This window comes from Bubalus bubalis, chromosome 5, assembly GCF_019923935.1.
Source record: "Bubalus bubalis isolate 160015118507 breed Murrah chromosome 5, NDDB_SH_1, whole genome shotgun sequence".
NCBI lineage: Eukaryota > Metazoa > Chordata > Mammalia > Artiodactyla > Bovidae > Bubalus > Bubalus bubalis.
The window spans coordinates 16,185,021-16,211,840 of NC_059161.1; the positions used below are offsets into that span (position 1 = coordinate 16,185,021).

General features: G+C 43.6%; 1 protein-coding gene and 1 long non-coding RNA gene across 10 annotated transcripts in view; both read right to left on the bottom strand.

The window, feature by feature from the left end:
- Positions 1-26,820, bottom strand: part of RGL1 (ral guanine nucleotide dissociation stimulator like 1) — a 280,330-nt gene that overhangs the window by 114,842 nt on the left and 138,668 nt on the right. For 3 of the 9 annotated variants that reach the window (XM_006048649.4, XM_006048647.4, XM_044942741.2), the window contains exons 1-2: positions 17,643-18,030; positions 16,564-16,674 (exon numbers count right to left, since the gene is read on the bottom strand). In XM_006048649.4, coding sequence (XP_006048711.1) covers positions 16,564-16,625 — 62 coding nt within the window. In that variant the 5' untranslated portion in view covers positions 16,626-16,674; positions 17,643-18,030. Of the gene's footprint in view, positions 1-16,563; positions 16,675-17,380; positions 17,578-17,642; positions 18,031-26,820 lie in introns of those variants that run through there. The other 6 variants (XM_044942738.2, XM_044942739.2, XM_006048650.4 and 3 more) reach the window with 4 other exon arrangements.
- Positions 775-16,557, bottom strand: LOC123333638. The gene is made up of 2 exons (XR_006551057.2): positions 15,748-16,557; positions 775-1,418 (listed from the first exon to the last, which is right to left on the bottom strand). It is a non-coding gene; the product is annotated as an uncharacterized LOC123333638 (long non-coding RNA).

Below are 26,820 nucleotides of genomic sequence, written 5' to 3' on the forward strand. Positions count from 1 at the left end.
CAACAGGACATGGTGGGTGGAGGATCTAAAGGTCAAAGAGATCCCTTGTCTAACACAGCCTGGCTCCAAGGTCCTTAAGAAACCACCCTGCTTCTTAGAAAGTAACTCCACCCACGAGGCAATTCTGAAGACATCTTCAAGAAACAATTCATCAGATGAAAGTCACTCCAGGGCTCCAGGGACATGTTAAGTGCTCAGAACACAGGACCAGACACCAGTCGACAGAACTGGAATCATTCCTAGTTCACCCTTCACTCTGGGGGTCCCCTGAGGTGCACCCACGCTCAGGTCCACCTCCTGCTGGGTCTGCTTTCCTTGAATTGTTCTGAAAGAGCTGCCACCAACCAGACCTAAAATCTATATGGTGTTGCTCATAGCAACCTGTCCTCTTACAAGGCAGGCCAGGCATCCTGGTGACACACTATATTAAGCTGGACCCCACTAGGACAATGAGCTTCAAACTTTTTAGCCATGATTCAAAGTAAAAAAGAAAGATGGCCTTACACATGACTCAGTACCTACATGTACATATTTAAAACAAGTTCCACAACAATGCTATTCTAATATTTTTATGTCATTCTGTTCTCATTTTAGAATACTGATTTTTGACCCACTAAACTGACTTCAGAACACTCATAAACTACACCCTGCATTCTGAAACACAAGGCCCTAGAAAAACACTGTCCAATAGAAAGACAGTGCCAGCCACAATTTATAGTTCTAAAGTTGCTAGTAGCCACATTAAAAAAAAAAGTAAATAGAAACAGGTGAAACTCATTTTTACGGTGTATATTATGTAACCCATTACATCAAAACACTATCATTTCAACATATGACCGCTATAGAAAATGACTGAGTTCTTTTATAGTATGTTCATCAAATGAAATCTGATGTGGACTTTGCAGGCAGAGAACACTTCAGTTCAGACTAGTCACATTTCACATGCTCCACAGGCACAGGGGGCTCAGCTGGTAAAGAATCCACCTGCAATGCAGGAGAACTGGGTTCGATTCCTGGGTTGGGAAGATCCCCTGGAGAAGGGAAAGGCTACCCACTCCGGTATTCTGGCCTGGAAAACTCCATGGCCTGTACAGGCACCTGAGGCTAGCGGCTACCACACTGAACAGTGCTGCCCTAAGAGTTCTGGGGCCACACACGCCACCCACCCCAGGGCAGTGGGACCCACAATGGTGGCCCGTAGCAGAAAGGAGGGGAGCCGTCCACGCCTGCTGAACTGCACGGCAGAGTTGCTCACACGTCCTCATCTCACACCGTGTTCACAGGCTCCTCTTGAAAGCTCTGATAACAGATGGGAGATTTCACGAGAAGAAGAACAGGCAGGCGGCTTGTTCACCAGTAATAAGCAGTATCACTCTGAAACTCCTCAAAGTCCAAATGCATTCTTTTGTCTGTGACATCTGAAACAGCACAAATGTCACATAAGATTCAAACCAGAAAGTAACTTTTAGAGAATCTGTTCTGGGGGAAAAAAAAAAAAACATATCTTGCTGATTAAAAAAGCTGAATAAATAGTATGACTGCAACTATGTTGAAATGTGTGCCTGTCAACTGAAGACTGGAGGATAAAAAGTGAAAGTTTAAAGACTGGGTTACGGCGGTAAAATTTATGGGTGATCTTTTTTTTTCTCCTCTTGTAAAAATAATATGGATCATGTTGTGGAATCACTCTATCAAGAATAATATTGCTTTAAAAAGGTTCTTCCTTCTGCTCCAAAGCAAACATACAGGCCACTGAATCCCTATTAAAAAGACAAAGGTAAGGATAACCTGCTTGTATAAAAGGCAAGAAGGACCAGGAGCAGCCAGAAAACCTGAGCCTGGCAGAGCCAGCTGCACTGGGATAGCCCAAAGGGAAACACTTAACAACAGCTGGACTCCTGAAAACTTCCAGCATAGGCTTTACGTTTTGCCTGAAGTAGAAATTTGAGAGTTAAGAATGTAAGACCACAGAGCAGAGGAAACTTCAGTGAGAGCAGAGAGCTGAGTTTTACTAATGAAAACTGAGAAGTCTTCAGACACTATCATGCTATACAATGAAATATAATTTACACGACTTATTTTTAAATCCCTTCTTGTCAATGAATTCTGGTAAGAGACACACACCCTAGAAAGTGCCACACACAAAAAGCCTGCCCCCCAAATCTCAGAGAAGCAGCTTTATCATTACCTGCATAACCCAAGTGGCTACGAGCATGGAGGGTGTCAGATCCCTTTACAAAAAATGTGTTCTACGGAAAAAAGCCAAAGCGGTTTGATATCAGGTTAATACAAGCTTGAAAAAAATTGCAGCCCTCAGATAAGAGATTAAATAAAATATGGGAAAATACATTGTAAGTAAAAATATCATGTAAGTAAAATAACTTTAGAATCCAAAGCAGAACTGGGTTCCCAGAGGTTTATCCATGACCCATGACTCAAACCTATACGTCACCAAGAAGCCTGTGGGGTGGGTGGGTGGGTGGGTGTGTGTGTGTGTTCAGTCACTCAGTCATGTCCAACTCCGTGCAACTCTATGGACTGTGTAGCCCACTAGGCTTCTTTGTCCATGAATTCTCCAGGCAAGAACACTGGAGTGGATAGTCATTCCTTTCTCCAGGGGATCTTCCCGACCCAGGGATCAAACCCAGGTCTCCTGCATTGCAGGCAGTTTCTTTACCATCTGAGCTACCAGGGAAGCCCTTGTGAGTTAACTTTAAATACCATGTCATTCTACCTATAGAGTTCCCCATAATCAATCAATTTCATAAGACCATGAAATATGTAGAAGAAGCAATGGTGACAAAAATAAGGCAAAATCAGCATTGTTCTTTTTTTCTTGTGTCATTCATTGAAGTATAAAATATAAATCAGATCTAGCTTACCTATTCGATATTTTCCTTTTCGATTCAAAGAATGAGATTTACATCATTATCAAATGGCCAAAAAAAAAAAAGATCATGAAGACACATGTTTTATTAGAGTTTAGGTCAAACGACTTATAAGATGCTTACTAAGTGGTACAGACTGTGGCGTGGACATGGTTCCCTGTGATGGGAATATGATGATTAATTAAACATGGTCCCACCCTCTGCCCTTGAGGTACTCAAATGAACAGGGTAAAGAGAAACATCTGGGGGGAAAAAAAAGGATACAGTGTGATAAGTGCTGTAATTGAGCTTTTGGTAAAGTGCTAAAAAGACCCAGATAAAAGGATAATTATTCCAGAAGAGGGAGAAAGGAGAAGAGTACAGATGGCATTTGAGCTGGGACTTGAAAGATAAGTCGTTTACTGGTCAATCAGTGAACAGAAAAGCACTGCAGGCTGACACAGTGGCATCAGCAGTGTCAGGAGGAAGACGGCGCTGCACAGAAACGTGGACCTCACCATGGCTGATGAAATCTACAGCTCTGTATTCTCAACAAAAAGTAGGGCTAGTTCTTTTCATGGCGACATAACCCACGTAGGGAGTTGGAGGGACAGACAGATGGAAAGAAACCTTTTAAGCCTTCATCTGCCACACAGAAAAGTATCACGTGCCCTGCTGCTCTAACTCTTAGCAAAACAGGGAGTTCAGGTTAGGGCTGGGTGCTGAGATCGGAGCTGCCATGATCAGCACTTTTCAGCCCAGTCATCTAAAGTTTTATAAGCCTTTATCCCTAGAGCAGATACACTCATTTGTGGATTGTCTAGGTCAACACTGGACAGAAAGTCACTCTTTGTAAAGAATATCATAATCCTTCAATTCTGACCAAGGAATGTTCACAAAGAAACACTTTAACCAACTTTAGCTCCCTGAGAAACGCTTCTGTGGGAGTCAAGTGGCAGCAGGTCCCCCTGGGGTACCCACAAGCAGCATGATGGATGAAAACGCTGGTTCCTGGGCTCAGCTGGTCGTGACACCACTGCTCGGCAGAGAAGGACGTTACACAAGCACCTCGAATCACTGTGTGAGATGCCTTCTCCTTCCATACCACCCACAGAGTCAGCACATGCAGAGAGAATTCAGGCTCTGTCAGTAACACTTTAACGTGAGCAAATCGCTTATTCAGCATCTTTGTACAAGAGATTTAGTTTTCAATTACAGCCCTGGGGACAAGGGTCAGTTAGCCCCATAAGTCAGCTGAGAAGAGGCGTAAGCAACAGAGAATGGATGCAGGAGTCTGATTATCTTGAGAGCATAGTAAAGGATCTTAAGATACTCACGGGGGACCCTAGATGAATAGCAGGAAGGTCAAGTTTGTGGGCAAGAAGCCAGGGACCTTGGAGACTATTTTTAGTCCAGAGGAAGGACAGGAAGGAACAGGAACAAAACAAGGAACTCACCCAGGAGAAATGGAAAGCAAGAAGGAAGAGACTGTCAAAAGCAAATGGAAAGACAGCAAGAAAAAAATAGATCTAAAAACTAAAATTGTATTCCTAACAGGGAAGCCAGGAATGTGCAAGAAAAGGCTGAAAGAGAGAAGAGAGCCCAGAAGGCAACAACGGGACTACTCAAAGGAAGTATTTTAAATGTCCGCATCTTCTGTGTGGGCTGGTTGGCAACATTTCGCCTCTGGCATTATTAGGTCATGAGTTCAAGTCCCACATCAGGATCTGGCCTCAAAGCAAGCGTTGACTTTCCAGCAGCTCTGAAAGGCTGGAAGCACTTTCCATTCCTTGGTATATTAATTTTACTGTCCTTCTCTGCAACAAATTAAAAGTATCCCAGAGAGAGAGAGAGAGAAAAGCAACAGCCACTACCTCAAAACAAACAAAATCCTACTAGCGAGAAAATAAGAAAAGAAAGAGAAAGGTTTTCATGTGCAGGATATTCACTGCCTTTGTCCAGAATCTTGTGAGTCTGGGGTATTTGTTTCCACGTCCAATCTATTGAGAGAAGCCTTGTCTGCACTTTCAAAGCACCTAGAATACCAGTACCAGCAGTAACAATGGTTGTGGCAGAGGAAACACTGCTGCTGTTGCTGCTAAGTCGCTTCAGTCGTGTCCGACTCTGTGAGACCCCATAGACAGCAGCCCACCAGGTTCCTCTGTCCCTGGGATTCTCCAGGCAAGAACACTGGAGTGGGTTGCCATTTCCTTCTCCAAATCAGAGGAAACACTGCTGCTGCTGCTGCTGCTGCTGCTGCTAAGTCGCTTCAGTCGTGTCCAACTCTGTGCGACCCATAGACGGCAGCCCACCAGGCTTCCATCCCTGGGAGTCTCCAGGCAAGAACACTGGAGTGGGTTGCCATTTCCTTCTCCAATGCATGAAAGTGAAAAGTGAAAGTGAAGTCGCTCAGTCGTGTCCGACTCTAGCGACCCCATGGACTGCAGCCTACCAGGCTCCTCCATCCATGGGATTTTCTAGGCAAAAGAACTGGAGTGGGGTGCCATTACTCCTTGCTAAACATAAAGATATCATTAGGTTATTAGCAAATGGGAGGAAAAAAAAATATAGCAAAGATTCCCTCTGGGATGAGGGAAGAAAGGCAACAGACCATATCCCTGTTAAGCGTTTAGGTGATAAGGAGAGGAAAAGAAAAGAAACAGCCTTGAGGTAACAATAAGAATATCCTTGTTATTTGTATAATCACTTACATATTTAAAAGTACTTTTATATACATTGGGCTTCCTAGGTGGCACCAGTGGTTAAGAACCCGCCCGCCAATGCAGGAGGCATAAGAGATGTAGGTTCAGTTCCTCGGTTGGGAAGACCCTCTGGAGGAGGGCATGGCAACCCACTCCAGCATTCTTGCCTGGAGAATCCCATGGACAGAGGAGCCTGGCAGGCTATAGTCCACAGGGTCATAGTCAGACACAACTGAAGTGACTTAGCATATATACATTAACTCATATGATCCTCACAAAACCCAAGGGCAGAAGGAGTATTTCCATTTCACAGATCAGGAAAGTGACGATTTATATGATCGTGTGACATTCTAAAAGTCACAACCTCAGGAGAAATTTAGTTCATTCCCAGTCTGGGGCTCCAGTACTGCATTAGCTAACTTCACAATATGTGGCCCAATGAGAAATTTAATCTTTATTCTAACTTGTGCAACCACAACTTACTCACATTCCACATTATGTCCAATGAAGAATGATTAGCATGTTTACCAAGCAATTAAAAAAAAAAATCGTTTCCTACCTTCCCATTTTTCAGGCAGAAATAGCAAATGCAGAAGACAGAATATAGCCCATTGTTAAGTCAATATTTTTAAAGCACAAAAAATCAGAACACTGACAAATTAACTACAGAGGAAAACTGAAGGAATCTGAAATGCGAAATACTGGAGCCCAGGCCATAATCGTCTTTCTTCGTACAGGCAGCCAGGCAGAGAAAACACAATGATGCATGTTACTTCTAATAAACAAGGATTACCAAACCCTGCCACAGCCCTTCCTCCCAGATGTGCAAAATGAGAAAGGGATGTCAGGGACACAAAGCGTCTCTAAGACCGTGTCTCAGTCAAGCAGTCTGATTTCCATACAACAGCAAGCATCAGGGGGACCCACGCCTCTACACGGTTCCATGATGGGGTTTTCAAAAGGGCTCCCAGACAGTGGGGTCCTCATGGGAGCCCCACTGCTCAGTGAGGAAGGGCAGACCCTATCCTAGGCTCAGTGCCAAGCACCTTACCTACACAACTCCCTCCTCACAGTAATTCTGTCCAGAGGGGACTGCTGATTTCCTCCCTTTCCAGGTGAAGAACTTAGGCTGAGAGAAGTAACTTCAGAGCTCAAGCTCACATTGCCACACACAGGAAGAGGCCAGCTCTGGATTCAAGTCTGTCTGGCTCCAAAGCACAGACTCATGACCAGGGCATGAGTTACCTCCCTCAACTGGCGCTCCTGCTGGGAAAAAAAACCCTGAAAAGAAAGAGCAAGTAGGAGGTGCCGTCTCCTGCAAAGGCTCCAAGCCAGGGTGAAAGAAGCCGGAGCTGATTCCCCAGCCAGGACCTGATGGCTCTGGGCCCTGTTCATTCCTGGTTAAGTCGTGTGTAACACAGATAGGCTCCTCGTGTTGTGTCATTGGGAGCAGTCAATATTTGGATAGAAGATAGCACATGTTTTCCTATGCTGCACAAACTAACCAAATGCTTCCGATTTCCTGAATTTTCTATTTGGGAGGATCCGTTATCTCCATAAAGAATTTCAAGGATTGCAACTTTAATTAGAAGAGCCAGGACTATGAAACATTTCATTTTCAGCCAATGTCAAATCTAGTTTCAATTATTTTTACCTACATCCATTACATGCACTTTTGTTAGAAATCATCCACAGATTTTTAGCTCTGTCACCAGCAGTGACAGAAGTCACGGGCAGGAGAACAGCATGTGACTAAAGAACAGTTGCTACCAAGAGAGTTGCCAAAAGCCTCAGTTGATGGTTTTACTGGCCAAAGACATTCTACTTTTAGCAGAAACGGTTTGTCTGTGGCCTTCAAATTGTCTTTAGAATGATGAAGCTGGAAGGATCCAGCCTTGGCTTTGCTTTTATAAAAGATGAGGATGGGTATTAAAATCAGCAGGAAATGAAACAAAGGGAGAAAAGTTAAATTGCTCAATTCCTTGCTGAAAAGAGCAAACAAATAAAGACTGTCTGGAGGAGTATACATGGGAAGAGATTAACCGTGTGGAAATGAATTCAAATGAGTGGACCACAGATGGTACAAGCAATTAAACTCTAGAAAATGTAGGGTAATGATTCTGTGAGGGTGGAAGGATATACAGAGCTACCAACAACACACCATCTCACTCCCAACCACCACCATCATTATCCTCAGAAGTCAGTCGTACACGGCATGATATAAAGATGGCTTTGAGGAACCAAGCCATGCAAAAACCCCATTCATTGAAACACAGTACACAGCTGCAGTGGTGAAAAGGCTCAGGTGTTCCTACAGTGTTAAGCCCAAAGGATCAGCAGAAGACATGCCTCTCTCTCTCTGCACAAGACTAACGGGATTTTATCCAAGGAGGTGTCTTCCACCTAATGTAATCTTTTCCTACCTTTATTCCTTCCTCCTTTCATTTATATCCTTTTTAAACTGAAGACAGTTCCTAAATAGAAGAAACTTAATCGATCACAATAATGACATAAGAGAAACCAAGCAAAAGACAACAAAGTTAGGCTTTGATCAGTTATACAGAAAGTGAAAGTGAAGTTGCTCAGTCGTGTCCGACTCTTTAGAACCCCGTGGACTGTAGCCCACCAGGCTCCTCCGTCCATAGGATTCTCCAGGCAAGAATACTGGAGTGGGTTGCCATTTCCTTCTCCAGGGGATCTTCCCGACCCGGGGATCGAACCCAGGTCTCCTGCATTGCAGGCAGACACTTTAACCTCTGAGCCACCAGGGAAGCTCCAGGAAGTTATATAGAAGAGGTCATGAAATGACATTAGAAAGATGCACCAAATCCTAAAAAAATACAATACCAAAAGACATTTCAATTTACGGTGTGTGCGTGTTTGTGTGTGTGTATAAGAGAGAAAGATTGGGACTGTGGTAGGTGGAAAACTAAGGAAGCGCTGTTTAGTCACTCAGTCATGTCCAACTCTTTTGTGACCCCATGGACTGTAGCCCACCAGGCTCCTCTGTCCATGGGATTTCCTAGGCAAGAATACTGGAGTGGGTTGCCATTCCCTTCGCCAGGGGATCTTTCTTACTCAGGGATCAAACCCAGGTCGCCTGCATTGCAGGCAGATCCTTTACAGTCTGAGCCACCAGGGAAGCCCCAAAAGGAAGCATTAGATCTTACCAAATTTCTTCTTTTGTATGAGTAGAGTCAGCAATCAGACTGAGCCTCTGAGAGTGGTCATGCCAACAGCCAGAATAAATAGAAAGAGTTTAAAGACATCGAGCAGGGAGAAAGAAAGAGACCAGAACACCTAACCATAAAATTTCTTGTGTCTCTAACAACACAATTATAACTTTAACTGCCGTTGTCTAAAATACAACTCTGTAATCATAGTCCTGTGGGTTCCATATTTATTCTCTCTCTGTGGCCTACAGATTCAATCTGTTTAGTTTGTAAGGAAACAGAAGACTTTAGAAGGAAAAAAAAAAACACACAGAAACCACAAGCTCTTCAAAGAACTCTGGAATCTGAGAAACAAGCAGTGCCTGCTGCCCCTCATTCATAAGCCAGATCCGAGACTGCGTCTCTGGACAGGACACAGCAGGCACGCCTGGGTCTGGTCTTCAGGGCGTGCCGACAGGACATTTGCTAGTGTTTACATGGAGCAAGCCTGCCTTGAAGTCCCCAGGACATTTCATCCGATGAGAAGAGGGTGCCGCTGACCCTAGAAAGCCAGAAGGCTTCTGACCTGCTCTCTGAACCCCAGGTGGCTAAGATCCACGCCTGCCAGGCCTCCCCTCGTCAGCCTCTACTCCCAATCAGTCGCTCAGTTGTGTCCAACTCTTTGCGACCCCATGGACTGCAGCACGGCAGACCTCCCTGTCCATCACCAACTTCTGGAGTTTACTCAAAAACTCACGTCCATTGAGTTGGTGATGGCATCTAACCATCTCATCCTCTGTCGTCCCCTTCTCCTCCTGCCTTCAATCTTTCCCAGCATCAGGGTCTTTTCAAATGAGTCAGCTCTTCGCACCAGGTGGCCAAAGTATTGGAGTTTCAGCTTCAACATCAGTCCTCCCTACACTTTCCACCCTCTTTGCTCCACTGCCCCAGTTTCACCGAGGTCCTTATCTTTTTCCCCAGTTCATGACCACTTCAGCCTCCTTCCCTAGTCCTGCTCCTTCCCCTGGCATCCACCCCTCAGCTGTCAGTCATCTCTCTAAAATGTAAATCTGACCCAGCCACTCTGCCGAAAGCCCTTCAGTGATGACAACGCAGTGCTCAGGACCAAGCAAAGTCCACAGCTCAGCACAGACCTGGCTCCAGCCCTGCTCTCCGGGGTCCTTTCCCATCACTTCCACCCAGGCGCCCCTCCTTCTTCCCCAGGGTGAGCCTCACAAGGGGTTCTCATCTCTGGCCCCCACGCTTTCTCCCACACTGTGCTCTCAAGCTGGAATGCCTACCTCCAGTGCCCCCCACATCCTCACCTAACTCCTAATCATCCATCAACTCACCACAAAAGGACCCTTCTTCCATGCAGCCTTCCAGGAGTGCCCACACCCACCTGATATACACACCACCCTTCTCGGCTCCCCTAACACCCAACGCAGATGTCTCACACAGCACTGGTCACACTGACCACAATACATGGTAATTAGCTTACGTTTCTGTCTCCCCTACTACCTGAAATCTCCTGAAGGATAAGGGGTGTGTCTTGTATCACTTTGGATTCCCAAGGTTTAACAGGGTGTCTGGCATAAGGTAGGCTGTTGGTGAATCAATGGATCCTATGAAACGGGAGCTTAGCAGACTCCAATGCAGATGACAGAATCGCACAGCGGCAACAGCAGCGAGGGAGTTCACAGTGGGTGTTTCACTAGCAAACAACCCAGAAACTGCCCAGACTCCAGATTCCAGATCAACTCTGTGGGGACAGCCACACTCATCAGCAACCCACACATGAGCCTGCTGAGCGTCTCTCATGAAACAAAGCGACTCCCTATCTTCCCCCATTTCACCAGTATTTGCCTTGCTCCGTTCACAGACATCTTTTTTTTTTTTCTTTCCTATTTGGGTAGAAATTTAAACATTTTACTTATTTTAGCCTATTACTACATATTTTAGTGCAAAATGTATAGAGGTCTGTCACTACAGGATTCTGATTATGTAGAAAGGGGATACATACAAGGATATGTATGCTGTGGACAAAGGAAACCAAAATAAGTGGGATGGGGCAGTGGAGAATCCAAGCTAAGAGCTAAAGGGGAAAGGCGGGGTACTGACTTTACTCCTCATCTTTCCGTGCTAAATTTAAAACCCCAGGAAACTTTTCTTTAAAATTTGACAGAAATAAGAATGAAATATGTTTATAATATTAATTTAACGGCACATATACTATGGGCTTCCCAGGGGCGCAGTGGTCAAGAATCTGCCTGCCAATGCAGCAGACGGAGGAGACGCAGGTTCATCCCTGGGTCAGGAAGATCCTCTGGAGGAGGAAATGGCAACCCACTCCAGTATTCTTACCAGGATAATCCTATGCACAGAGGAGCGTGGCGAGCTATGGTCCAAGGGGTCACAAAGAGTCGGACACAACTGAGCCCACACGTATACTGTAAGCACAAGGAGTTAATGAGCCTCATGATTACGCTGTTATGTATTTGCTGGGGACAGACATGTATCTTGAACTTGACTGAGTGTCCCCAGAACTGCTGAACTGAAATGGATATTCTTGGCTTACGTGCTAAATATTCCTTACACAGACCCCAGAAGATTCTGAAAGCAGTGAAAGCGCTCAAGGTAACAACAATAGCTCAGGCAACTGAAATTTACCGTATCTTCTTGATGGGTGGAGGCCACGTGCCATAATATTGGATTATTTTAGAAACATGTTCCCATGGTCAACATGAAAAATACCAGTTGGTTCTTTTACAGATGGTTGCTAAATTTTGGAATTTACTTTCTAAAGCTTAAATTAAACATTCTGATATACCAGAATAAGGCAACCCAAGGGCCTGTTTTCCTAGATGAAAACAAGGATGACGAACTATAAACTGAGGGCCTCTCTAGGCTTATCCCCTAAAAATTCCAAAACCCTGCTCCTGAGCCCTCCAACCACACGACCACACGTGATGGTAATGTTTGCCAACACTTTCTAACTTGTGCATCGCCTTTCTTTCTTCAACATTCAATACAACTGGACCTCTGGGCTTTTAAAGGCAAGTTAATTCACTTCCATGATTTTTTTTTTTTTTTTTTTTTTTTGGTTAAAATGAATAATCACTACCTTTGTTTGGGCCCTGCTTTGTTATAGAAAGGATGTAAGACAGCTGTAATCATAGCTAATTAGTTTTTTCTCACTCCCATGCACCCCTCTTCTTTATAAGCTAACATCTTCATGCTAATTTGGTTTTAAGTCAGGAGCAACCATACCTTCATATTTATCAAGATAATATCTGCCTCCCCAAAAGGCATGAAGCTTGATCCATTCATTCAACAAATACTGAGTTTCTGCCAACTAGATGGTCACAGTTCCCACTTCACGGGGCTTAGAGTCTAATGGGAAATACAGCAGAGGGAGGTAAATAAATGACAGAGAGATAAAGAATGCTTCTGGAACATGCAGAAGGGATACCTCCTCCAGGCCAGGGAGATCAGAGAAGCTTCCCAGAAGTGAAGGGAGCTGAAAATTCAAAGAACTGTACGCCATTTAAAGGCACTGTGGACAGCAGGGCCACGGAAACACCAGGTAGACTCAATCCCAACAGTCTACTCAAGCTGAGGTCAGCGTCTCCACCCAGACTGACTCGTGCTTACCTTCCCGCTACATTCACACGACCCACGAGGAACCAGAACAGAGTTCTAGTTCCTTTTATTTCTAAAGGCATTCTGTTTCTCCTGTCCTACTTCATTATCTTTACCAGCCTCCCGGCTATCAAATATTTCAATTCAACCCAACAAGGGCCTCTGTGGGAGACAGTGTGATAAACATGGGACGAAGGGCAGGGAGGCACTGGGGCCCCACACACGGGCCACAGAAGCCCAGAACCGAGAAAAGCCATGTGACTATCCGCTAACCATTCCACTCCCCACAGACCTTGCAGAGGTGACCGCACTCTTCCAATCCTGCCTGTGAAACAAATATCCCCACTATGAGATAACCTTGGGTTTGACAGATGTCTCTGGACCCTGAGCCTGTCATAGTCTGAAGACAGCAAAATGGGCTCTGGACACTGAAGCCCTTCCCCTTTCCTCTGTCCATTTGAATAGTCCTCCTAAAATGGGACATTTCCTGCTTCCAGAGAATACTGATATTTTCCTAAATTGTTTCTACATTTCATTTTCAATGTATGACCACAACGCTGGGACCAAAGTAGAATAATAACTTTTCACCATTTGCTCTTCCAAAAATTACTGGAAATTCTTCTACAAGTTTAATCGAACAGTTGGATACATTATTTTTAATGTCTCTTCCAGCCCTGAGATTTTTATGATTCTTTGACATAATCAGAACCATTTTTCTTTGAGGGTTATAGCTGGGTAAAATTATCCCAGGCTAAGATGTTATTGTAAAGAGAAAATTGAGTCAATATTTCAATAATATTTGGTTTTTCAAAGTTTCCCAGCCTAACTTCACTGTCAGTGAGCAAAGTTGCAGCTGCATGTACACTAAATCCAGCCTGGGCCATAGCTGGCTGTATACTTACAACTGAAGACAGAGGGTGTTACTTCAGAAGATCAACTGAACACAAAATTTCACAAACAAAACAAAGAATGTCTTCAATGTTTTGGATTGTATGACACTTCACATCTAAGGATGTGTAATTTTTTTGTTATTCTTCCCAAATTGGATCTTAATTCTGTTTTGTGATCAGAGTACTAGAAACTACAAAAATTATACTCAGTCACTTTGTTGTTGTCGTACGGATGCTAAGTCGTCTCCAACTCTTTTGGGATCCCGTGGGCTGTAGCCTCTTTAGGGACCCCGTGGATTATAGCCCGCCAGGCTCTACATGGGATTTCCCAGCCAAGAGTATTGGAGTGGGTTGCCATTTCCTTCTCCAGGGGATCTTCCCGGACCAGGGATGGAACCCGGATCTCCTGCATTGGCAGGCAGATTCCTGGGAAGCCCACTCAGTCACTTAGGCTTTCCTAATTAGCCTTACAGACTTGTAATGAGCGTCGTACCCACCCTCAGGTGCTACATAAGCTTGTACATCTTTGGTGCCCCACACTTTACACAGCCAAGATGGAGAGCTTATCAACAAGAAACACATCTTCACAACAAGTACCTCGATTTGCAGCTCAAGTTACCACTCAAGGCATAAAGAAAAGAAAGCCGCATGTCTTGCGTCTTGAACCAGTAATATGTAGGGGGAAAGTATATTATAAGCATCCTTGTTCTTCTGAGTCAGTGCCTTCTTCCACTACTATGGAAGCAGCCTTCAGGTCCCAGGCAGCTCCTTGTTTAGCAAGGAACTAAACATTTGGGTTCAAATCCAGCCTCTACCACTTCCTAGCTGTGTGACCCCGGCAAGCGATTTAACTTCTCTGGACTTTAGTTTCCTCATGTGGAAAGAGATAATCACAACTCCACCTTTCCTCATGAACCATTATCATATTTTGACATGAGCTCACCTCATCTCCGTCTCTGGTTCACTATAAACCCAGGAGCTTTGACGTGAGGAATACGGTCGATAACATCGCAGTGACTTTGTATGGGGACAAATGCTTACTAGGACTATCATGGTGATCATTTCATAAATGTGTGCAAATGTCAAATCATCATGTAGCATACGGGACCACTAACACCAGAGTGCACATCAGCTATAGGTCAATAATAAGTCAGTAAATAAAACTGGTTGCTCTGAAGAATTCTGAAAGGGTGACTGGAAAAACAAGTATAGAGAAGCCACTCACAGGCCTAAAGAGAAAAGCTTTGTAATTGCTATGGCTCAATTGGTTGAGTCACATTTAATTAAGTCTGGAATTTCCAAGGACAAAAACAGTGCTTCCCAACAGGACACCGAAGACAAGAAAACAAGGGGGCTTGGGGTGGGAGGGTTCCTAGAACTGGTTCCTGAGCACGAGGGGTGATCACAGCAAATCATACTTTGTTGAAATGGGAGGAGGGGACAAATCCCTCCATCAACTAGAAGCAATCTTTTCACATATTTCCCTCTTGGTATTTTAGCTCTACTGCTAAATCCGGGATGAACCAACTCTGAACTTGGCATAAATGTGAGGAGTCTGGGAGGGGACGGAGAGAAGAGGAGTCCCGTGAGCACAATGGTCAGTGAGAATTACCAAATAACTGGGGACATCTAAATGAACCATACCTCGTTGTGTTTGGGACCTACAGAGTTAACCTGTCCATTTTCCCTTGACTTACTCATTCACGGCTATTGTGTTTGGCCAAAAACTAAAGCTGTTGTCCAAGCAACATCAGTCTCATTATAAAGAGAGGAACAACCTGGCATCAGAAAATGTAATGACCCTTTTGAAGGCAGCTGCTTCAGAAGCTTGTGAATCATTTTGAAATACTCGGGCCAAACCACATCAATACCGCATTTAAATAAAATGCAATACACGCAACCACCAAAAATAAAGTGATGACTTGTCAGAACTCTAGTTCTGCTTTTCCTATCAGGTCTGCTGGTGATGCATCTAATTAATTTCAAAATCATATTCCGAGTAAGGTACCTGCTTAATAAGTGAAGACCTCAGGCTTTCAAAGGAAAAGCTCCTACCTTTCTAGGCCATACCTGCAGATGCAGCAACCGACTGCCCTAGAGCATGGTACTTCAACCCCAAACACGCAGCCTGACTTAAAGCAGCTGGGGAAGCCCAAAGCAATGAACGCCTGTGTCAGCAGCCCAGAAGACCCACGGAAGAGGAAATCATTGCTGCTGGCCATCCTGCCTTAAACTCCAGGAATTACAAGTCACATGCTGCCTCTGGTCTTAAAGCCCTGGGCAGTTTTGTTTCCTGTCCTCTTTCACACCTGACCTTTGACTGCTGCTCAAATTTAAAAAAAAAAAAAAAAAAATGAATTTTCTGAAACCCAAAGCCAGTAGAGATTGGATGCCGGTGCATAATCTTCACTGTTCTCAAGCCCATCAGCTGTGAAGCCCGAGTATGGCCAGAATAAGGCCCAGGGAAACCACACTCCATCCTCTGTTCGCTTACCGCTATCTTCTTCTCAAGGCTTATTTGTCACCTCTCACTGTTCTCGGAGGAGTCCTTCTACCTCCAGATGAAGAACTCCTTCGTTCTTCCACATGATGGTGTCTGCCCAGGCTTCCCATAGCCCCTTTAGTTGGGATATGCTGAAGGATCCATTAGGAGATAATGATAACTCACATGATCTCACCCAATACTTTAAAATCTCAGCAGTGAGGCGGGGTTGGGGGGGATGTTGTTTATGGAAGCAGTGTTTCTCCAAAGCCCCATCCCTCCATGCACTAGACACATGAAGTGGTGGACACTAAATCCCGTGTAAAGGATGTAGCCATGGGAAATGTGCCATCCCCCATCGGAGGCTGATTTGGAGGACCAGCACCCCTGAGCATTCTGGGCACTTGGTAAAGGAACAGGAGTGGGAGAAGGGCTGTCAGGATCAAAAGCGGGGGAGACGGAGAGAAAAGGATGCCAGCAGGGCAAAACGGCTCTTGTCTGACTCGGTGCTATCTTCTGGTCCTGTTACTCTACGTTACTTTCTGCCACTCCACCCTCACTCTATTTTCCAAATACCTCAAGATGTTTCTAAGAGGTTCTGAATTATTGACAAACCTAAGGGAGACACTTCGGAAAAGAATAAGTACAAAAACAGACCGGTATGGCTAGTGCAAACACTTGGTCATTGGCAGTTTCCTTTTTAAGGCCCAAAGAGAAGAAACGGAGGGAAAAAAAAAAAAAAAACCTGCCTCTGCTAATAAATAATGATATTCACAGAACAAGAGGCCCTGCAAGTCCAAGGCTCACAGTCTCCCCAGCTTTACTCACCCCGAGCCATCTCGCTCCTTTATTGGCAGCCTGTTGAATCTGGACTCTCTTGAGGGTGACATGGTAAACAGCTCCTTCCTCTACCTCTTCACCCCAGTCCTGAATCGAGCTCTGCCAGGAGACAGGACAAAGAAACAGAAAAAGTTGTTTGTTTGTTTGTTTGTTCCCTCTTCACTAACCACAATCTATCCCAGCTGCTTTGCTGCTTACTCCAGCACTCAGGGCATAAGATGGGCTGTTCAAAATAAATATTACAATCAGAGCAACATAAGACACCCTGTGATAGAGGGAATGCTGAGATTTTCTTGGCCCCCCAGCTCTTTCCTATGCTATCAAGAGCCCAGGGCTTTTCCATTTAGTTATTCTTCCTAGATTCCTTCACGTATCTTAAATACCTTTTTAAAGTCTTTTTTTCTTTCTTAAAGAAGCTGAAGTTTAGTCCTGGTTCACTTTTCCTCCTTAAATGAGAGGAAAAAGAATCCACTGGCAGAAAAAGTTTGTCTCTTTACAAGTGGCTCCGTTCTTGGAGCAAACTGCATTTTAAACTCTGACAAATAAGTGTTTAAAATGCTAAGAGTGCTCGCTCCTTTGGAACGAAATGCTTCGCATGTCTTTTTTCTCCTCTTATTGTTTGGGAACCCAGAAAGTTAGCGGGAGGGAAAAAGGTTTTATTTCCGTCAAATAACCTGGCAAGTGCAGAAAAAAGCAACACATCGGCTGTGTGCAGCGACCCCCTGGGTTTCCCTAAACTTGAAGTTTGTGTTTAAAGAGCCGCTGGGACTCAGAGGCGCTCCGCGGTTCACCCAGACTCACAGACCTCTTGCCTGAAAAGTTTTCCTTTGCTGACATACATCAGCCCAGATACACCAAAGGCAACTGCTGAGAAAAATAAGTATGGTTTAAAGGCAGAAGACACGCAAAGAGGAAGGCGGAGAAAGCCGAGGGAGAAAGCTCTGAGCTCCAAAGTCTGGGATCGGATGGCTCCGCTCACTCCGAGGGAGTCCAAAACCCGCCCAGAGAAAGCGGGAGAAGATTCCCCACCAGAGCAGCGTCGGGAGAAGGCAGAGAGTTCTCGTTACCATTTTAGCTTGCCAAAGCAATTTCATTCTCAGTTTTCTCTCCGGTGTGTGGACGCGGCATGATGCGCCCCGCTCCCAGGCGAACGCGATCCCCGCGCGTCTCCGCCGCGGCGCCTCCAAGCCCCGGCCCCGCGCGGCCGCCGCGCACGGAGCACAGACACGCGCCCGCCGCCGCCGGTGCGCGCGACTCGGCCACAAAGGGAGCGAGGCGAGCGAGCCGGCGAAGGAGGGCGCCGCAGACTCCTCCCCACGCCACCCCGCCGCTCCGTGATGTCAGGCTTTCCTGTTTGTGCTCGGGAGCACACTCTCCCTTTCTGAAATCCCGCGGATAAAGTTAGCATGCCGTGATTTCTCCAGCTCTGAATGCGATCGGCAGCCAGCCACCCTTTCTAGTGGATCAGGTTTTCCTGATTGGCCACCAGGTGCCCTCAAAAGATCCGGGTGTGGTATCGGGGATCTAAGCGTGTTTTTCCTTCCCTCGCTCAAAGAAATAAAGGGGGAAGAAGTGCAAAAAGGGATGGGAGGAGGGGGTCGGATAAACGTCTTTTATCTGCTTGTTACCTATGGAATTTAGATTCAATCAGGGCGACCCCAGTGAGAATGGCAGTACTAGAAGCCAGGAAGTTTTTCATCAGGACAAAAAAAAAAAAAAGAATTGGTCAGAGGGTATTCCAAAACCCACGCCCCAGGGCTGCGCTTGTCCTGAATCAGCACACCACCAACAGGAAATGGCTCTGGACGTCTTTCTACCCCCATAGTTTAAGGCTCATCAACTGTAACTGGCCACTGAGGGAGGGAGAGGGGCAAAGCAGGAGAGGGTTCTGCTGAGACTGACAGCGTGGAAATTGGGCCACTGGCGGCCCGGGAAGTTCCGTGAGTCTGTGAGTTGTCACCATGGGTTGCGTTGTCTGTACTGTAGGGACACAGTGGGATGATAACCTCGGGGAGAGAGCCATTCAGAGGACACTGCCGGAGGCAATTTCGTCCTAACAGAAAGTAAATCAACAGCGAAATTCCAGATGATAATATAATCAAACATTGGCACATGACAGAATTCCATGCCAATTGCAAAAAAAAAAAAAAAAAAAAGTTTAGAGCTCATGTCTTTTATACTGTTCTCCCCTAAATGAATTTAATAGCCTTTAAATTTTTTTTTAAAAGAAAGGCCTCTTACTAATTGCCATGCTAAGGCATAAGGCTGGGCTTTGGTTAATAATAAATATATTATGAACTGAAAAGCTAGAGAATCCAGTGTACTGGTGTTCCCAGGAAAGCAAAAATAAATGACAGTGAGGGCGCATCCAGGAAAAATAAAAAGATCTTTGGACACTTCAGAACTTCTCAAAGTCACTCAGCAAAGTTCCCCACAAACAACCAGAAACTATTGGACAGAAGGGATGCTCTTTTTATCAAGCTTTGATTATTTCTATTTTTACTAAAGCATGTAAACTTGACCTTTCAGTGACCACCAGCATAGAGTGTCCCCAGTGTCCAGAGGAAAATGGTGTGGAAGACCTACCACCTGCCTCTTAAGCCATTCCAGGCCTACCCCTATTCAGTGATCCTGAAGAACACAAGATACACCTGGGGACAGTTAAACAACCCATCAGATTAATTTCACAGCTACTTTAACCTGATTTTTGGCTGTGAATTTGGAGATGACCCCTTACATTTTTCTAGTTCAGGGATATTAAGAAGTTTCTTCAAACTTGCCCCTCCCAGGAAGCCTTCTTGGACAGGGCAGCTTATAACTCACAAGGCTCCAGTCAAGTTTCAGATCTCATCAGCCTCCTCTCCACCAACTCCCTGGCAGACTACCTGATGAGTAAGGGGAAAAGAGGCTCCCAGCAGATGCAGCTTCAAATCCTGGTTTCACATTAAGAGTGAACTTGGGCTCTACTTCCCTGGGCTTTCATTTCCTCATCTGTAAAATGGGACAAAGGCTTCCCTGATGGCTCTGGTAAAGAATCCGCCTGCTGATTCAGGAGACATGGGTTCGATCCCTGGGTCAGGAAGATCCCCTGGAGGAGGAAATGGCAACCCACTCCAATATGCTTACCTGAGAAATCTCATGGACAGAGGAGCCTGGTGGGCTACAGTCCATGGGGGTCACAAAAAAGTTGGACACAACTTAGTGACTAAACCAGAACAATATCAAAATGGAATGCACATCTACCTCATAGAGTCTGAAAAAGGATTAAATGCAATATGTATACAACTCATCTAGGGCATGATCAAAAAAGCTCCATTCCCTTATTATTATTGCGCTTCCTCCCAAACTGCATTTTCCCAGACTCACTGAAAAGTTGTACGTACGCAATGTGTGGAAATCTAAAATGATGTCTTCTCACTAAATAATTTCAGAGAGATTTTCCAAGAATAACTACTTGTATTTATACCCAATCATGTACGTGATTTTGTCCAAATGTTAATCCTCAAAAAAAGGCTGACTGGTTTTCTGCTAGACAGAACAACGATGTGTTGCAGTTTACAATTTTTAAATATTTATTTTAAAATATTCCACCTGCAGGCAGCTCAGCCAGTATTACCTTATTACATACTTTTGGGTTAAAATACTCCTAATCAGTATCTGCGGAGGATAAATCAGTAAGCCATTTATAACTAAGTTTGAATTTATTTACTAGATTAATCTACCTATGACTTTATATAGTCCTAAAAGAATAGGTCAAGTTTTGTTTAAAAGATATCAGCAGTTCATCTTTCATCTCCTTGGTTAAGTTTATTCCTAGGCATTTTATTCTTTTCAATGCTTTTTTAAGTGGGACTGTTTTCTTAATTTCATTTTCAGATTGTTCATCATTAATGTATAGAAATGCAACTGATTTTCATATATTAATTTTATATCCTGTGACTTTACTCGATTCATTTGTTAGTTCTGGTAAGTTTCAACAAATAGTGCTGGGAAAACTGGATGTGCACATGCAAAAGAATGAAACCAAACACATCTAACATCATACACAAAAATCAACTCAAAATTAATTAAAGACTTAGAAGACCTGAAACTATAAAATTCATAGAAGACTACATAAGGGGAAGCTTCATAACACTGGTGTTTGCAATGATTTCATGGATATGACACCAAAACCAGAGGCAACAAAACCAAAAATAGACATGTGAGACTACATCAAACTAAAACACTTCTGCACAGCAAAGGAAACAGAGTGAAAATTCCACCTATGGTATGAGAGGAAATGTTAGCAAGCAACATCCGATAAAGACTTAATATCCATAATATATAAGGAACTCCTATAACTCAAAGGCAAAAATAAGAATAACTGAATTTTTAAATGGGCAAAGGACTTTAAAAAACACATTTCTCCAAAGACGTACAAATGGTCAACAGTTCTGTGAAAAGAAGCTCATCATGACTAATCATCAGGGAAATGCAAATCAAAACCAAATAAGATATCATATCACCTCACACCTCTTAGGATGGCCATTACTTAAAAAAAAAATAGAAAGAAAAGAAAAACCACACATGTTGACCAGGATGTGGAGAAAAAGAAACCCTTAGACACTATTGGTAAGAAAGTCCATTGGTACAGCCATTACAGAAGACAATGTGGAGGTTCTTCAGTAAATTAAGAATAAAACTGCCATACGATCCAGCGATTCTGTTACTGGGTATTTATCCAAAAGAATTTAAATCAAGATCTTAGAGAGACCTGAGTGCTCCCACACTCATTGCAGCACTATGTGTAATAGCCAAAATGTGGAAACAATGTAAATGTACATCAGCGCATCAATGGATAAAGGTGTGATATATATAGACAACAGAATATTATTCAGCCTTGAAAAAGAAGGACATCTTGTCATACCAAACTACACAGATCTCCTTGGACTGCAAGGAGATCCAACCAGTCCATCCTAAAGGAAATCAGTCCTGAATACTCACTGGAAGGACTGATGCTGAAGCTGAAACTCCAATACTTGGGCCACCTGCTGCAAAGAGCTGACTCATTCCTGATGCTGGGAAAGATTGAGGGCAGGAGGAGAAGGGGACAACAGAGCATGAGATGGTTGGATGGCATCACCGACTCGATGGACATGAGTTTGAGTAAGCTCTGGGAGTTGGTGATGGACAGGGAAGCCTAGCGTGCTGCAGTCCATGGGGTCACAAAGAGTTGGACATGACTGAGCGACTGAACTGAACTACACAGATGAACCTAGACGCCATTATGCTAAGTTAAATAAGCCAGTCACAGAAGGACAAATACTGCAAGATTCCACTTACATGCGGTATCTCAATTAATCAAAGTTGTAGAAGCAGACAGTAGAAGGGTGGTTGCCAGGAGCTAGAGGAGGGGCAAATAAGGAGTTGCTCTTCAGTGATGAAAAAGTGCTAGAAATCTACTGTACAGTATTATGTTTATAGTTAGCAGGAACTATACACTTGAAATTTGTTAGCTGAGGGGAAGGGAAGGAAATCAGAAAATATCTATTCTTAAAGCAGTAGGATGTTGCTAGGAATAGTTTTATGTCACCATATTTGGTGATCATTGGAAGTCAGAAGCAATAGAAGATTCTTAGGATATGACAGGAAAAGGGAAGACGTACGGAAGAACCCCAAATGAGAGACAGAAAAAAATTTTTTTCTTGCTCAGGGCCAATAAATAGAGAACTGGTAACAGCAAACGTAAGCAGCTTGTGTGCAGATTCTTTAAGAGAATCTATCAAGAAAGGGAAATACAGAGTTTATATATTCCATTTATTCATTTATTTAGTCATTGGCTTCTATGACATCATGCTTTTCTAGATTTTACTCTACATCTCTGGCTGCAAGAAAAAAGTGAAAATATAAAAATTGTGATAGCATAGTTATGTATGTAGGTTGACATGGAGTAATACTTATGTGCCTAGGTAAATGATGAGACACTTGGTATATCTCAACCTAGAGCTTGACCTTCTCTTCTCATAGCCTTGTCCTTGTATTTCCTTTCATGCCTATCGTGACTGTTAAATAAACTATCCTATGTAAAGTAGCTAACAGAATAAACTATGCTAAATAAAGCACCTGAGAGAGTGCTTTTGGAACATAGGCAGCCTTGAATAAAAACATATCTTCTTCTCTCCCTACCCCCACACTCTTTCCCTTTAGTGTAATTCTGTGTTCATTTACTGCATTTGGTTTGCAATCTGCATGTTCTTTAGATGTCTGCTCAGGTAATAGACTGTACTGTGTGACAGAAGAGTCAGAGCAGTGCAAGTATAATAGACATTGTACTTGGAGATAAGTAGGCAAAACTTGTCTTAAATATGCATCATCAGCATAAGATAGAAATGGGAAGGCCAAGGCTTTGTCCTCAAACTCACTGCTGGACTGTGATGTCCTGCACCCAGTTGAAATTATAGAGGAAAACAGTCCAAAGACAGCAACAGTAATAATAACAATAGCTACGTGAAAAAAGCTAAATAACTCAGAGGTCACGATTCTCCTTCCACACATTAGGACTGCTGAGTGCATACTGCCTCTGCTTTCCAAAAGCCCTTACCTAAACAGATGAGCTTGAAAATTTTTCCCACTTTTGAGTGGAACTGATAATAGCCACTTTGCACCATTTTATTCAGAAACTATATATGCCTTTAGCATTCCATGCATGCACGCTCAGTCACTCAGTCGTGTCCGACTCTTTTTGACTGTAGCCTGCCAGGCTGCTCTGTCCATGTTATTGATTCTCCAGGCAAGAATACTGGAGTGGGTTGCCATTTCCTTCTCCAGAGGATCTTCCTGACCCAGGGATCAAACCCACAACTCCTGCATTGGCAGTAGGATTCTTTACCACTGAGCCACCTGGAAAGCTTAGCTATCTATAGGTCCCTAAAAAAAACTTTCGGTGAGGTACGTAAACAAATAAATCTGTTACTTCTTCTTAACTCCTTCCCCCAACAATATCAAAGGTTTGTCCAAATGTAAACCACTTAATCCTCTCAACATCCCTATGAAATGCTTCCCGCTAGCCTTCAGGCTTATAAGCTATGTTGCTCATTAACTTTCCTTCTTCAGCCTTCCACCATCAGCCAGGCATCCTGCTATGGTCGTTTCTAGCTCTGCTAACGGGGGTTGCTCCATTCACTGACTCTTTTCTTGAAATTTCAACCTTGTTTTGCAAAAGGTAAGGAACCAGTCATGCTTAATTAAAGATGACCAGTCCTCCAAACACTCAAAGCAGTAGAGAGTTGTTACTATTTTCGGAGAGCCCAAAGTTATTTTTACTAATTATCACAGACATACTATGAGGTAGGAGTTAAAATTTTTCTATGGAGTTATTTATTTAGGCAAGCAAATTACAAGTCAATTTTAGATGGACCTACTACAACCAAAGAAGAGGCTGCCTTAGGGGGTAGAAAATGGAGACAGAAGAAACATAAATAGCACTTGACAGATGGCAGGCCAATGGCAGAAGACTCCTCTGGCCACAATGATAAATGCTTTTCAACTAACAGTTTACCAGTTGGGGGTGGTTATTCTTAATTGTTGATGATGCTTTCCTGAGGAGGAAGTTGGTTACTGGAATGCTGTTTGTAAGTTGTGCTAATAAGCATTATAAGCTCATCTAATTACAGATTTCTGTAAAGGACATCCAGAAATGTGTTCACATGGTTGAAAAGATCAAAACTTAGAACAATCAGCTCAGACATAATGGCAGGTCCCTGTGATATGTAACAAAACATTCTACAAAATGGGAGATGGGTGACCTAATGCCAGGATGGGCTTTGACCAAGACTCTGGAAGAAGTTACTGGGCAATGAGCCAAATTATATCTTGTTTCAGGCCTAAAGGAACCTCTTTTTTTTCCATAATATATTGAAGTGGTACCGAAAACCCAAATAAAGCTGCTAGAACACATAGTCAGAGACACCTAGATTTGAGTCCTACTCAATCCAGTTCTCTCGGAGGCAAGGTCTCATCCCTAAGTCTGTAAAAAACAGGGATATAAACACCTTCCTCATTGGCTCAGAGCGAGAATTAAATGAGTCTTTGGCACAGTATCTGGCACCATAGTTAATACTCAGTTAGGGTTGTTGATGGTGATAATGGTGTCAAGTCAGTAAGTTGCAAAAGCTACAAGAGACTGACTACATGAAAAATCAGACCTATAGATTGAGTCGCTCAAGATTTTGCAGATTCAAGCAAAAACTTCATGATACAAAGAACCAGACTGGTTAGTCAGTGGGCAACATCAAGTCTCTATATGGCACAGAAAAATACTAAGCTTTGTGTCCTCTCCTACCTCAAGCTACCTCCACGCAGGGATCAGAGGAATCTTTTCAAATCACCATACCATCACCTCCTATTCTTATTTTTTTCTCAATTTATTTCCTTTTAATTGAAAGATGATTGCTTTACAATATTGTGTTGCTTTCTGCCATATAGCAACATGAATCGGTCATAGTTATACATATATCCCCTCCCTCTTGAACCTCCCTCCCACATCCCACCTCATCGCACTCCTCTAGATGGTCACAGATCCCCAGTTTGAGTTCCCTGAGTCATACAGCAAATTTCCACTGGCTACCTATTTTAAATCCCTCTAGTAGCTCCCCATTGCTAAGAATAAAAACCTAAATCCTTTTCGTATTCCATAAAGTCTTGCCCGGGCTGGCCTCTTCCACTTCACTTTCTATACACTCTCTGGGCTCAGCGACCCCAGTCTTTCTTTCTTTCTTATTTATTTACTTGACTGTGCCAGGCCCTAGTTGCAGCACACAGGATCCTCAGTCTTCATTGTGGCATGTGGGATCTAGTTTCCTGACCAGGAAAAAAACACAGGCTTCCTGCATTAAAAGCATGGAGTATTAGCCACTGGACCACCAGGGAAGTCCCCCACCCCAGTCTTCTTTCAATGTCTTGACCATACGTGGCTCCTCACCATCACAGAACCTTTACTCATGTGATTCCCTGTTTGGGGGACATTCCTCCTTCCTCTCCTCTCCCACTTGGGCTAAATCACCCTATTATGTGCTCTTATGGCATCTTTTCCCTTTGCAGTTCTATCACATTTGTAATTTTTCATCAAATTGTGTGATTATTTGATAAATATCCATTTCCCCCAAACTCTATGAAGGCAGAGATAATGTCAGTTTTCTCATCATTGTACTCCAGCACCTCACACAGTACCCAACACATGGTAGACACTCAATAAATAACTATTCGACCTATTAACAGAGAGATACATAGATAAATTCATGCTATAAATTCAGCAAGTGCTTAGTCATTGTTGTTGAGTAAATAAATATAAGTTTAATATAGATAAATATAAGTATAAATTTTCTTGGGCTCCAAAATCACTGCAGATGGTGACTGCAGCCATGAAATTAAAAGACACTTGCTCCTTGGAAGAAAAGCTAGGACCAACCTAGACAGCATATTAAAAAGCAGAGACATTACTTTGCCAACAAAGGTCTGTCTAGTCAAAGCTATGGTTTTTCCAGTAGTCATGTGTGGATGTAAGAGTTGGACTATAAAGAAAGCTGAGCACTGAAGAATTGATGCTTTTGAACTGTGGCATTGGAGAAGACACTTGAGAGTCCCTTGGACTGTAAGGAGATCAAACCAGTCAATCCTAAAGGAGATCAGTCCTGAATATTCATTGGAAGGACTGATGCTGAAGCTGAAACTCCAATACTTTGGCCACCTGATGCGAAGAACTGACTCTTGGAAAAGACTCTGATGCTGGGAAAGATTTAAGGCAGGAGAAGGGAATGACAGAGGATGAGATGGTTGGATGGCATCACTGACTCGATGGACATAAGTCTGAACAAGCTCCGGGAGTTGGTGATGAACAGGGAAGCCTGGCGTGCTACAGTCTATGGGGTCGCAAAGAGTCAGACACTACTGAGCGAGTGAACTGAACTGACCATAAATAAATCTTAGATATTAACTCTACCTTAAGGTTGCTTATACTCTAGAAGCAGAAAAGGAACATAAAGGGAAAAAATAAAAAATGACTTTACAAAACCACAGATCAGCAGGTACAGATTTAGAGAGCAGGGTACTGAGCAGTGTGTCTCTAAGAGGAAGCTGAGAAAAGGGGCCAGGTGGTGAGTGCCCTTAAAGGACTCCCGGATAATTACAGTTTTTATTAAGGCTGTGTTACCACTAGCTTTGAATGAAAAAAAAAAAAAAAACAAAGCAAGATGTACTGGAAGGAAGAAA